Below are 14,374 nucleotides of genomic sequence, written 5' to 3'. Positions count from 1 at the left end.
TAAATATTATAATCAACATTTGTTGCAGTTCTTTTCGTGTTAGATGTATTTGAAATGGTGGCACATCTGACTCTCAAATGTTACGTCCTATAAATCATGTGATGGACGTTTTGCAACATCTCAGGAAACAGACTGAAGATGACTGATACTATAAATTGTTTGAGGGTATAATAATCACAGTATAGAGAACCCATGTCTCTTTCTTGGTTGGAAATGCAGTCATTGAAATCTTAGAAATTCTTGCTAACAAGTATATAAAGCTATTTGAGGAACTTCTAGAAATAAGATCTGGAAAACACCCCTGCTTGTACTGGTTTTCCCCACATTGGATTCAACAAATCACTAAATACTAAAACCCCCATCAGTCTAGCAGTTTACTTCATTTTCAGACAACTCATTTATGGGAATGGCCTCTTTATGACATTTCCCAGTGTATTTACAAGACATTAACTTTCTAAAAGTTTTCAAAGTAACTACAACTGTTGACAGCCTTCGAAATACAATGCTTGAGCTGAACCCACACCAAACACGTAACTACAAACAAAACTTTATTTGATTAGACAGTGATTAAGAAACCAAGCAGTCTTGCTCAGCTTTAACAGAAAGTTCACTTCAGTTTGGTAAATCGAGTAAAATACACCAGTGTTGTTAACATTATGATACACACATATACAGAAGTGAGCTGACAAAAGAAAACTCAAATACAAAAGTTACAAAACTAGAAATCTACCAGCCATGTAATCAGTCTTTATTAAATGTACTATTAATGGCTAAAGTATAAAATAAAAATGTATAGTTTGACTCAATCTATTGAAACTTAGTGCAAAATAAAAACACAAGGCAGCCTTCGAGGGGAAGTACAGAGAAACCCTATCTGAACAAGTTTTAATCTTGATTTAATCTTGATCCAGGCATTTGTTAATTTGCTCATGTCAATGTCGCAATAAATTTAACAACTTCAAAAAAACAAAAAACAAAAACAGTGGTTTCTGTATAGCTAATGGTCCATTAGATCCAGTACCATAGCATAATCTCATGCACTCTCTGTTCACTTGGCAGGAGCAAAGCCCACGCGGTCCGCTTCCCTGTCAAACACAGTGTAGTAGCGGCCGATGAACACGTCTCCCAGAATCCACAGCGGCCCGGCGGGGGGCGGGATATCCATAGCCATAAAGCCAGACAGACAAACACTCATACCCATATGAGTCACCTGAGAAGAGATAGAAATGGGGTCAATTGAGTTCAATAGTGCGCAACAGTCGGGTTCTGGAAGTAAACAAATTTCAGATTGATTTTGAATGATAACCTTTTAAATGAAAAGATAGTCTTGATGAGTAGTTTTAGATTTCTTCATCGTTTTTAATTTGATTATGCTGTTCGCAATGCTTTGTGGGATTGTAGTTCTTTCCCTCAATAAAACCGTTAAGTACAGTCTTGTGCCTTTGTCTTTTTGTCTGAATCAAAAACTTTTTTGCTTCAACTCAAACACTGCACTGTTGTGATTCACCTCATAGCTGTTTGGCTTGGTTCATAGGCTTTAACTCTTTAATGAAGACTTGAAGAATCCCTATGGGAAAATGAATGGAAAAAAAAATACTCCTGGAACCAGCTGAAATACTTGCGCTGAAAAAGAGGACGGGTAATAATGCACTATATTATTTACTTAAAGGGGCATTTCACCCATTTGAACATTGCTTTTTATTTAAAGTGGGTCATATATGTAGTCGAAATGTAAAAGAAATTTTGAATTTGGTGCCTTTGTGACCGAGAAAAGACAAAAAATAACTTCAGGACGCATTTGTATGAAAGACAACAACTCCCACAATGCACCACATTGCACAGCTCCGCAAGCCACTCCCACTAATCCAGAAAGCGCATATCTGCCTATAAGAGAAATCACTCTTCCGTCTACAAGTCTAGCTACCACCAGAGCTTGAAATTAATTTCACATTCACACAAAATGTCTAGTTAGTTGGCGAACTCATTAGTGTATTACTCCTCGTTTGTATTTCTTTCGAAAAAGTGAATTATTGCATGGTACCTGGATGTTCAGTCAGAACATATGCGGTGCGAAACTAGGAAACTTGTTCACAACACAAACGTCCGTGTCCTCGTCTGATTCAGAGATTTCGTCTAGGAGAAATTGTCATCGTTGAAATTCTTTGCCGCAGACGGACTCTATCTCTGTGTTCATAGCGGTTCGTAGTTGCATAGTGAGATCACCGGCGCCACCGGTCCGCCCTAACCCGAGCCAGTCCGGGCTCCTCGTCCGCGGCAGGCAGGTCTTCTGCCTCGGCTGCTCTTCGCTATAATGCGGCTTGTAAAGGTAGCCACAAACACCTGATTCAAGCATCAGACTTCCGAAATCCTCTTCCTCTAGTCTATATCATATGGAGCACTCTCCTCCGCTATTGTCATAACTTTACATCTGTCTCCACAGCGCCTGTTAGCTTAGCTTCAAACAAGATGGAGGATATTGCTTTCAGTTTCAGAGAGTAAAGTCCCACCCACTGATCTGTAATAGGTCTGTAGCGTGAGCGGGTCCCGCCCCCTGGGAGAGATGAGGAACTAGTGCTTGTAGTCTCAACAGAAATCCCCCCCTCTTACACTTCCTCCTACAATGACGCAAAATGACGATTTTTGCGTCATTGTAGGAGGAAGTGTAAGAGGTAAATAACAGATTTCTCCCATCTCAGGGGAAAATGAGAGTGTTGCACGACCATTCAATAGAATGACTGGGTTTCTAACAATGCAAAGCTTAATGCAAATGGGTGAAGTGTCCCTTTAAAGTGTAACTTTGCCGTTTTCCAACCCCCTTTGTATTGTTACAAAGGTCGGTAGTACATGTAAATTAACTTTGTACTCATTCACGTTTATTTGTCAGCAAAAGTCTGCATGTTGACGACTTTTGACAGCTCCAGGGATTTCATGAAAACTATAGATTATACTTCCGCATTTTTGTATCCCCACCCACAGACAGTTGGATCGAGACAGGGATTATCAACAGAACAGTTATTATAAGGGCAGGTTTATCACTGAAAGTTGTATCATACTTTGCCTACTCTTTAAACAGCATTATGGTAAAAATACTATGACAACAGCTTTCTTACCTGTACGCACTGAAAACCGAAAGTAACTCACTCCTGTTAAACGTTTACTCTTTGAATTCTTCCCGGAACCAATACAAGTCGACTCCATTATGACAAAGTTTGCTAAGAAGTATTTCCTACTAAATCAAGGCCGTATTTGATTTCGGTAAGTGTATAGCAGACTGGTGGGAGTGGCCTTAAATGGCAACATGCCCAGTGCATTATGGGTGTTGAAGTTTTCCCACCTATTTGGCAAAAGTGAAGACAACAGCCTTTTTTCTCTGTGTGGACATCTTTTTTTATACCATAAGAGATTTAATAAATAAAGACAACACGAATAAAAAGAAGAAAAACAATCCTGTGTCTGGTATCCGATAAATAATAGGTTTTGACTGTTAAAACATCCCAATGTCCAACTACCGGTAATTCACAAACTGTTTGGGACAATGTCAGATAGGCTAATATTAATACAATGCAAACAATTCTATTTTTTATGCAAATGAAATCCCTAGAGATAGATCGACGTTCTAATGAATAAAGACATTTGAAATATATTCATATTGAATGCTTTACAAATAACAATAAGTTGATAACAAAAGATAGCCTATTAATTAGCCAACATTACTCTTTGCATGAAAAATAGCGCTACACTGTTCCGTTATCCAGAGAGCACTCAATCTCTATCTAGGAAGACTTTTCCCTTCTAAATATTTTGAAATTTAGTGTATAGCCTTAAGTTAAACTTATGATCGCCAATGTTGTTTTGAGTAAAGATGGTGTGAAAAGCAACTATAATGAACAAACATTTATTTGACTTGACAGAGGCGTTATCAGTCATGTGAACCCGTCTTTTCTTTTATTTTAATGTCATTTTTATTGTTTAAAATGTTTATATATTAGAATGATATAAAAATACAAAAATGGAAAGGCATTATATCAATGGGAAATTACATTGCAACTTTTGCATATCTATCATGTTACAGTGCTTTGAGTAAACTTATAATAATGGATTACAATAATAATATAATGGATAATAATAGCACTTATGTAGGCCGTGTCATTGGAGATAAAATAAAAAATGCATATCCAGTATTTTAAAATTACATACATCTTTAAAGCGGCCAGTAGGGAGAAAAACAAGGGCCATAATGTAAAAGCTTTAATGTTTAAATTCATCCTCTATCTACAGACATTATGGATGGCATATGTCATTTGTGGATAATGTTAGAGGTAATCGCGCCCATGCGTGTTTAAACTTTCATGACGTAAATCGAAACCTACTACAGCGCATACGCGTTAAAATGTCAACTATGTATTTGATATCAATTAAGTCATCGCGCTACAGGCTGCAGTGAGGACTTCTTGGTTTTCTCTAGTCAGGTAGCACAGATTTTTTTTTTTTTTTGCTTTTCTACTGTAATAGGTAGCAACATTTTATGGAAAGCCCATTTTGCCAGCAGCGAAGTAGCTCTTTAATATTGCAGAAGAGATCTGACTAGATTCCAAACATAAAAGCAACAGAAAATGTGAATGATTATCACAAATTGAGATTCTGTGACAGATTATGAGATTCTAGATTTGAACATGGAGTTACCCTACAATGTCCCTTTCCAACCTCAGCAGACTAAAAGGAAAACCCCAGCAGATTCTGTGCCAGAATCTGATATTGCCAGCAGCCATATCACCCTGTAGCCCAAGACTGGTTGCGCACTGAAGCTAAGCAGGGCTGAGCCTGGTCAGTACCTGGATGGGAGACTCCTGGGATAACCAGGTTGCTGCTGGAAGAGGTGTTAGTGAGGCTAGTAGGGGGCGCTCACCCTGTGGTCTGTGTGGGTCCTAACGCCCCAGTGTAGTGTCAGGGACACAATACTGTCAAAAGAGCATCGTCTTTCGGATGAGACGTTAAACCGAGGCCCTGACTCTCTGTGGTCATTAAAAATCCCAGGATGTCTTGGGGATGAGTAGGGGTATAACCCCGGCATCCTGGCCAAATTTGCCCAGTGGCCGCTGTCCATCATGGCCTCCTAATCATCCCCATACAGAGCTGGTAAGTCCCGCCCCTTCCGTAAAACCCCGCTGGACCTCAAAGTTGAAAAACCGTCAATGCAAGTGAATGGGAGAAAATAATTATTTTCTGATCCCGTTTGAATTGTGCCATGAATTGAACATATGTTGTCTGTGAATTTTTTATATAACTCTCCATGCTACGAGTTTGACAGTATATGGTATGATTCTTCAGCTAGCAGTTGTGGAAAAGACATAACGAGAAAGACTACATGTCGCCTATGTGACGTCACCCCATAAAGTTGACTTACCCGTGTTTTTCGCCAACCTCAACGATTTTGTCCTCTCCCTGAAAGAAGGCGGTGAAGTGCACCAAAGACACAGCCATGTTTAGCTGGATCCGTGAGCTAGTCCGTGTGCGAGTGGTGTTGACGTTTCAAACGCGTCGAGAGTTGTAGTCCACAAAGTGCTCTCATACAAAGTCTAACCATATCAAACTTCTACCCGCTAAATTGTATCATTCTTTACACGAAAAGTTATATAAAAAATTCACAGACAACATATGTTCACATTCATGGCACAATTCAAACGGGACCAGAAAATAATTATTTTCTCCCATTCACGTGCATTGACGGTTTTTCAACTTTGAGGTCCAGCGGGGTTTTGCGGAAGGGGTGGGACTTACCAGCTCTATACTGATAGGCTTCATCACTGTCTCCTCTCCACCAGTAAGCTGGTGTGTGGTGGGCGTTCTGGCTCAATATGGCTGCCGTCGCATCATCCAGGTGGATGCTGCACATTGGTGGTGGTTGAGGAGATTCCCCCCTTCCATATGTGAAGCGCTTTGAGGACCCAGAAAAGCGCTACATAAATGTAACAAATTATTATTATTATTATTACCTTCAGAACATAGTCCTCTCCAGTTAAGTTGAACATCTTCCCTCCCAAGCTGAAGGAAACAACGGGAAGTGATGGAATCTTCTTACAGTCAATCCAGTACTACAGAGGAAACGCATGGAAATATTTACATTACAACTTCCTCACTTTATGCTAAAATAAATACAGAAAATAAACAATTAAAAATATTAAGATAAAAAGAGTAAAAAAAAAAAAGTTTATGATGGTACATTTAAGACCTGTAGAGAAAATTTACGGAATAAATTAAAGGGAACTTAATACGTCAATATGTTCTCTAAATGTGAATGTCTAGGGAGAAAAACAGTTGTATTAGCAACCCTTTACAGTTTAAAACTTTTACTTTACTTTTTTTTCACTTTACAATTACTTTTGAATTCATTTTACAAATAAAGCTTGAATCGTTCTGCTTCCAACCGCTGGTGTATTTTGATCACACTGCACAAAAAGTGATTTTCTTCCTCAACAGAAGTCTTAAGATTCTTTAATCAAGATGCACTTACTAGAGATACAAAATATGAAGTCTTGATCAAAATGAAATGTATGATCAAAACAAGACTAAATATCTGCCAATGGGCTGAGAAAAACTTGATTCAAAGGCAAGTTTGGATAACTCACTGGCAGATATATGTTCTTGTTCTACGCATAAAAGCATTTAAAGGGATAGTTCACACAATTTTGTCATCATTTATACAGATTTGGAACAACTTGAGGGCGAGTACATTTCTTTGTTGAAGATATTTTGAAGAATGTGGGAAACTGAACAGTTAAACTTTCTTTAAAATAACTTCCTTTGTGTTCAGCAGATCAGAGAAATTTATACAGATTTGGAACAACTTGAGTGTGAGTATGATGAATTATTTTTAGGTGAACTACTTTTATTTTGTATAAAAAAAATACAAGAGTATAGATAAAAAGAGTTCTTTTTACACTTACATCTCAAGTAAATGTATCTCAATTCAAAGATTTTTGGATATTTATTTTGGAAAACAGGACACATTTTTTTGCAATGCATGCAACATTTAATGCAACTTAAGATTTCAGCTCTGATTTCAGCTCTTTGTTTGCAAATTATTACTTAAAAAAAAACAAAAAAAAACAGCAGAAACCACATATATATATATATATGAGCTGGAGTTCTCCTCACCTCTCCCATAAGCAGTGGTATGGCTCCGATAGCTTTCTGCAGGGCCCGCACCTCTTGAACCGGCCCTGTGATCATTGATGTTCCCGTGTCAACAATTGCCTGGCATCCACTTTTGCAGAGGGTTAGAGTGCCACCTACCTGAACCCTGTAGGAAAACAAGCAATATATGCAACGAGTTATTAATACAAATAGATTTTGTCTCAGTTTCCAACAATCATAGAGACTGAACCCCCAAAAATTGTTGATCAATCAAGTCTAAACGAGGGCTAATCCTTCAGCAGAATCTTTGAAAAGCCACAGTCTTGGTGATCACATACTCATCCATCTTTATCTGCCAGTAGGCTTTTCGCGTGACGTTGACGTAATGCAGATCACCGTCGAAATACTGGTTGTCAAAACCTCCCAGCATCAGCTCACCTCCAACCTCACCCGCAGGGTCTCTGCACACAACATTTGTTCAAAATTTAGCATGTTCATTAAGCCAAATTTTAGGTTATTCACACCTTATAAAAGACATTTAGTCTGCAAAACCTGACGCACATACACACGTTTGTCACAAATCATTCAGTTAGTAAAAGAGGCTTTTTATACAGACAGAACAATCAACTATTGTGTGATAAATTGGCCATAACATGCAAGTGCATTTTGGAAAGCAAGGAGGGGGTGGCACTGCTATGCAAGCAGTAATGAGTCATGCGTTACCGTTTAACACAAGAATAAATACAATTCTTTCATGCTTAAGGTCAAACTATCAGTCTACATCTGTAGCCACATTCTTCAACATTATAAAACTGAAATGGAGAAGAAAATAGAGGAACCTCAGATAAGGGACACAAGGTCATTTCCCAGTTCCTTCCCAAACTCTCCCATGTCAATATTACATGTCCACCGATTGTCTAAAAGAATCTAAAATAAACAGTAAAATGAAACTTGAAATGGAGTGACTGGAGCCAAGAGCAGAAGCAAGCCTTACCGGTTGATATAAAAAGAGAAGATATTCTGGGGCAGGATTTTGGCAGCCATGGCCGTGTCAAACACCGGCGTAATCCCATCTACAGAAATGGCGGGGTATGCCATGCCCAGGACGCCATCAAAACGTGCCACCACGAACGTAATCCCAGGCTGCTTAACCGCTTCGGCAAACTGCTGGTCTGGCACCTTCAGCCCTGCCAACTACAGACAGAAGCGAATGAGAGGCCGTCATGTTGATGCCTCAACTAGTGTTGTTATTGTTAACTATTAAAAATTTATTTCGTTATTTGGAATAAAGCTGAGATAAAAACAAATTCTACACTGCTGGTCAAAAAAAGTTTTAAAATGCAATTTATTCCTGTGATGCAAAGTTGAATTGTTCAGCATCATTACTCCAGTCTTCAGTGTCACATGATCCTTCAGAAATCATTCTAATATGATGATTTGATGATCAAGAAACATTCTTTATTATCAATGTTGAAAATATTGAGCCAATAATTAAGCACCAATTACAAAATTACAAAATCATCATATTAGAATGATTTTTGACGGATCATGAGACACTGAAAACTGGAGTAAATTACATTTTAAAATGTATTGAAATAGAAAATGCACAATATTACTGTTTTACTGTATTTTAGATCAAAAACATTCAGCCTTGGTGAGCAAAATAGACTTCTTAAAAAAAAATAATAATAATAAAAAAAACTTAATTATTTCAAACTTTTGACAGCCGGTGTACATTTTAGATGAAAAAATTCAACTTCAATGAAAATGAAAAATATTGCTTTGGCAACTAACTGAAATAAAATAAGTTGAAGTGCTAAAATTGCTAAAACTAAAAATGAAATCAAATATAAATGACAAAAGCATTAAAATGAAAACTGAAAATATAAAAATAAAGCCAAGTTAATAAATATAACATTATACTACTACTTACTAAAATAAACATTATTGGTTCGTTTCTAAAAGAGTTCAAAAGAACTCAAATTTTGAACACAAAAATATCAGATTTCTTTGAGGACCTGTAATATAAATATAGTGTGGTATAGTGGGTCAGTTTTATGATGCTTTTCTTGTTATTTTGACGTTTTTATAGCTTTCACGACAGGTTACAGAAGTCTATACTCACAGTGACTGTATCCTGACTGATGAAGCCAGAGAGACTCCCTCTGCCGTATCGGATCGCAAACTCTGTGCCATTCTTAACGTACGTGCTTGACTTCTTAGAGTTGTAGCGATGGTGCAACCCTGATAGACAGCAAGAGTAAAAGCACAAAGTTACTAAAGAAAACAAAAACCAAATACAGATTAATACAATCATTCAAAACACCACTCACAGCATGCTAAGTCCAGGAAGGAGCAATGGATAGATGGAACCCAGAGGTTGGATGATCCAGTGTCAAACAGCACAGTGAAGTCCTGAGGAGGAGTACCAATACTGATCACTCCAAAATACTGGGCCTGAAGAGGGAGAAAGGACAACCAGACTAATTATATTCTTTACGCAAGAACCAAAAGCATAAAACAAGGGATAGAATACCAGGTTCTCTTACATCCATGAAGTTGGTGAGTTTCTCTACAGGTGGTGGTAGAGGTGTTGTTTGCGGTGGTTTTGTTGTGGTTGTAGTAGGGATTGGAGATTCGACTTTGGAGGTTTTCTCTCTGGCCATGGATTTGAGCTCATCAATAGTCTTCCCATTGTCTGCCAACATGCGGCGCACAGTGCGAGTCTTGTGTAGAGGAATTCTAGAGACACAGCAGTGATAAAGCAAATAAAGCACCTGAGCGCGTGCACCTGCTTCAAGTAGTTTACTGCATCTATAAAACGGTCACAATATGATTTTCCAAAGAGAATGTTACTAGTGCTTGTACGTGCCATCGTTACAAAGGCAATGCTACGTTTATGCTATGGTATCGTAGCGATTATTCCAACTAACAAAAACATGTTCCATGAACATTTTGCTAACATTCCCCTCAAGTTATAAAAACTACTTTTGAATGTTCTCTGAATGTTTTGAAACAAGTAGCCTAGTAACCCAGCAAACACAGAAAGTTTCCCCTTTTTTGGGGGGGGGGGGGGGACCAAATAAGAACATTCTAGGAACGTTCACTGTAGGTTATTTTTTTGCAACTAATGAAAATTTTCCCAGAAGGTTATTTATAGAACTTATTTATAACCTATAGAGAACCAGAACGTTCCCTGCAGGTTATTTTTTAGATTTTTCATAATCTAGGCCTAAGTATATTTTGTAGATGGGCGTTTCTTAAACTACGGGCACTTTTAGGCTTGTGAAGTTGAATAAAAAAAACTTGTTCAAAAGTCACGTAACAGTCTCATAAGTTTCAATAATTTGTCTAGTTTTAAGGTCTGTAAGAGGACAAACTTAGATTTCAAGAGAAATTGTTAATATTTTACATTTTTTCCGACCGGCAATGAACAAATGTCATTTCCACCACATCTCAATATACAGCTGTTATTTAAAAACAGAATAACTTATGCCACTCAAGAATTGTCTAAGATCATTTTTGTAACTAGTTTTATCAGTTTTTCCACAATGTACAAAAATTATACATTTGTCAATGAGATCAATTAACTGCCCTAAGGACCAAATGGTGAACTGTACACCTGTCACACTCTGAAATTTAATATTGGTTTGGGCAAGAGCTTATTAGAAAATAAATAACTTGAATTTTTATATTAAGTAGAGCATGATCTCGTAAATTGTGGATACATTTTTAATGTGTGATGAGAACTTTTTAAATGTTTTTTTTTTTTAAATGTGTGTGATGATGGAAATGACAATGAATTAACGTGCATGTAGAGAAACAGTAATATTTAGAGAAATATTTATTTGAAAAACTCAAACTCATCACACTCAGTAAACTCAATTCACAAAGTCAATCTACTCTTGCAATCCATATCAATTGTACTTTGTAATCATAATTGTCATTTCCACCACATGCTGTCATTTCCACCACAGAGGGCAGTGTAGTGGAAATGACATTTCTGTAGTTTTTTGTGAAAAAAATGGAAGATAGCTTCACTGATCAGCTTTGAATTAATACTCATCATTTCATGCATGCAAAATACTCTTATTTAACTTATTTTTTTTTTTACTTTTTAAAAACACCCTTGAAGGTACAGCATGTTTGGAAATGACGTAGAATAAATATATTAACTGATCAAGCAATATTTACCTTGATTTTTCTTATTTTGTTCTTGATGAAAATGTAAAATTGCCTCAATGTCCAACATGTGCTCTGATGTCTCTGAACATTTCCATAGAAACCACCTAAACAATCTTTCACACAAACTTTTTAAAGGGACATTACAGTGTTGTGGTGGAAATTACAACAATACTGTGCGACAGCTATATTTTGTATAAAAAGTAATATTGATGGTGGTCTCACATTAAATACTATAATGTATTTTAATTATTTTACTAGTGCTTAATTTAGGTAGCCTATATTTATAGTTACCAGATAAGACATACTTTTAAACTGTATTTTCATTGTTGAAGTTAAAAAGTCTGGGTGTGCGACAAGGATAAAACTGTGATTTTTACACCTATAAGGAGGTTGAAAAGTATGAAAAAATCATAATAGAAAGGTAGTAAAAAGTTAAGGAGGTTTTATTGTTAGTTTGAAAAAGAAAGAGGATTTTGTCCAAAATTGTATGTATTTTTAAAAATATGACCAAAGTACATAAAAGTGCCCATAGTCTAAGAATCACCCAGATACAGTTTATTAAAACCTGGATTAGATCAATCAAAATGATCTAATCATTACCAATATTTATACCTTGGTTAATGGACACACGAATCGGGCCAATAATTAATAACACCGCGCGTTCGGCACTTTTATAAGCACTAAGTTCCCGTACGAACCGAATGGACTAATTATCTGCGCAACAGGACCGGTTTATTTACTTGTGCGTTGTGTTGTGCGGAGCAGGTTATGTTCAGACAGAGATGCTTCTATGGCTACTTGAATACCCTAAAAGTTACGTAACTTTTAGGGTATGCAAGTAGCCAGAAGCATCTCTGTAAAAATGCTCTGTAAAAATGCAAAAACAGAGGTACCTCTGTTTTTGAAACCGAAAGTTGAGGTTATCCGATTACTTACCCTTAAACATACCCAGGTACAGGCCTGTCACATAACCTGCTCTGGAATACCCCCCAGTTCACACATGTTACTGTTTACTAACTTGTAGCAATACTCTGTCATGTGAGTTCAACTTCCTGGTCCAAAGCGCGAGTTGATGCTATAAAATAGCTTTTACACAAAACGTCCTGAGAGCAGCACTGTTTATCAAAGCCAGACTAAACTGAAGAAATATAATGCGTGGGATCTGTTGAATGAAGATTCAATTTTATTGCAATAGCCTACAGATAAACTTCAATACTGTTAATGCGCAGAATCACCATGGGGCTGTTTACGTTTTTTTTTTTGTAGCAAACTCTTTCATGAATAGTTAGCCCACATATGTATGCAGCCTAAATATGTGCAGGACATTATGTGCTTACATCGATAAAAAACAAAATAAATTATGCATTACCTGATTATTGCTTGGCTGTCCTCAATTAACAGCCAAATTAAAAACGCGAAAAGGTGAAAGCGATTCATTCTCTGATCTTTAAAAAAAACAAATAGTTTAACTTCAGATCCTGAAACAAATTCTATACTGAGGTACGCTTTCCACCGCCGCCTTTTGACTGTGCGCAACTTGTATCCGCAAGTAGCCTAATTTTCGGGGAGTTTCGTGCAAGTTCGGGGGTTTCCGTTCCGCTTGAGCCTGATTGGCTAGCAGCATTCATGTAACACTGCTATTGGGTAAAAGAACAAATCAATCAAGTTCAATTTCACACACCCGCGACCGCTTCCTCATCTGACTGCCTGCTGAAATGTTGTGTAGCCTAACTGGTTTACAATGAGTAATGACAGATCGTGTGTTTATGTTTTTGTAGGCTAGCCTATCTTTTAAATTTGCCTAGTTCGAAAGCATATAGGCTTCCGAATGAGCAACCATGACACATTTAAATCTTTTCATTTCAGACAAACATCTTTGTTTCTAATCCAAGTAGGATCATGTAAATAATGACATCCTTCCTCTTTTTCGTTTAACCAAAGGAGGAAGTGGAGTAGCCTAACCAACACAACCTAAACCCAGATAAAAAATGTTTCCTATTATTAATTGTACAAATGATAGCCTATATTGACGCAACATTACAAGCAAACTCTTTTTCTTTCTTCTCTTTTTTCTTTTAAAGTTGTTAGCGTGGACCCTTCTGGTAGATGACAGAACTAGGCCTATACACCATTTTACGGGCAACAGCAACTGTTTCTTCAGTCATTCAAAAGTAGCCATGTAGGCTACCCATTTTGATGGAATTATACTTGTACATTTTTTCTCTCTCTTTTACTTCCTTTTTTATAGAGAGTTTTTTAAAAGTGATGGGTGAAGAATATATGAATGCCGTAAAAACAGTTAATTGGTCAACAATTTTACTGTAAAAATTATATTTTCGAGTAGGCTAGGCAATATTTTGGAATTTGCGGTCAAATAGCATATTATCAAAACATGAAAAATGGTGCATAACTATGCTATGCTTATATTATTTAGCCTCATTCACTAAGTTTTGACAACGGCTGCCCCCCCCCATCCTCCCCCCACGCGCCTCCTCTTCTCTCCTCTCTCGCGCTCATCCCATTGAACTCAGCGCGCGGTATCTATCTATCTATCTATCTATCTATCTATCTATCTATGCACAGATGCTGGTTTTGCGTCATGTTTAGTTGTGAGTTCAAAAACCTGTAATGGAAGTTAACACAAGAAAATATTTCCTCGTCAAGTTGCAAGAACGGCTTGAGTTTGAAGGTAAACAGCTACTGATCCCATAACTTTTACCATCTGGGATTGAATATAACGCGAAAGGATTTAGGAAAAATCACTAAGCAAGTGTTGTATCAGAGGTGAGTTTTTTTTCTCCCCCATTTATCTTTACATCTCTGAAATAATCATTTACAAATTAATATAAGTCCAATTAAAATGTTTTCCATCCTGAGGCTATAGGCTACCACAATTATGGGTTAAAGGTTTGCATTCAGGATGAATTGGCATATGTATAAGATTTAAAAAATGGAAATGAGTAAAACAGTTCTTTGTCTTTCTACATCTCCATTCATTCACTAAAGGTTGGAGCCACTGTGAAATGTGGTACCACTGTGTTAATTTGAACAGGGC

At 37.1% G+C, this 14,374-nt stretch overlaps 1 protein-coding gene across 1 annotated transcript; it reads right to left on the bottom strand.

The window, feature by feature from the left end:
- Positions 1–535: 535 nt before the first annotated feature.
- On the bottom strand, positions 536–12,896 carry napsa (napsin A aspartic peptidase). Its single transcript, XM_081369962.1, has 9 exons — positions 12,689–12,896; positions 9,684–9,876; positions 9,468–9,591; positions 9,260–9,378; positions 8,129–8,328; positions 7,473–7,595; positions 7,156–7,300; positions 5,994–6,092; positions 536–1,210 (listed from the first exon to the last, which is right to left on the bottom strand). The coding sequence occupies exons 1-9, from the start codon at positions 12,754–12,756 to the stop codon at positions 1,049–1,051; spliced, it is 1,233 nt and encodes a 410-aa protein (XP_081226088.1). The 5' UTR covers positions 12,757–12,896; the 3' UTR covers positions 536–1,048.
- Positions 12,897–14,374: the final 1,478 nt, after the last annotated feature.

This window comes from Scardinius erythrophthalmus (genome assembly GCF_964197995.2).
Source record: "Scardinius erythrophthalmus genome assembly, chromosome: 1".
NCBI lineage: Eukaryota > Metazoa > Chordata > Actinopteri > Cypriniformes > Leuciscidae > Scardinius > Scardinius erythrophthalmus.
The sequence above is the reverse complement of the archived record's forward strand: the minus strand, read 5'-3'. Positions and strand labels throughout refer to the sequence as shown.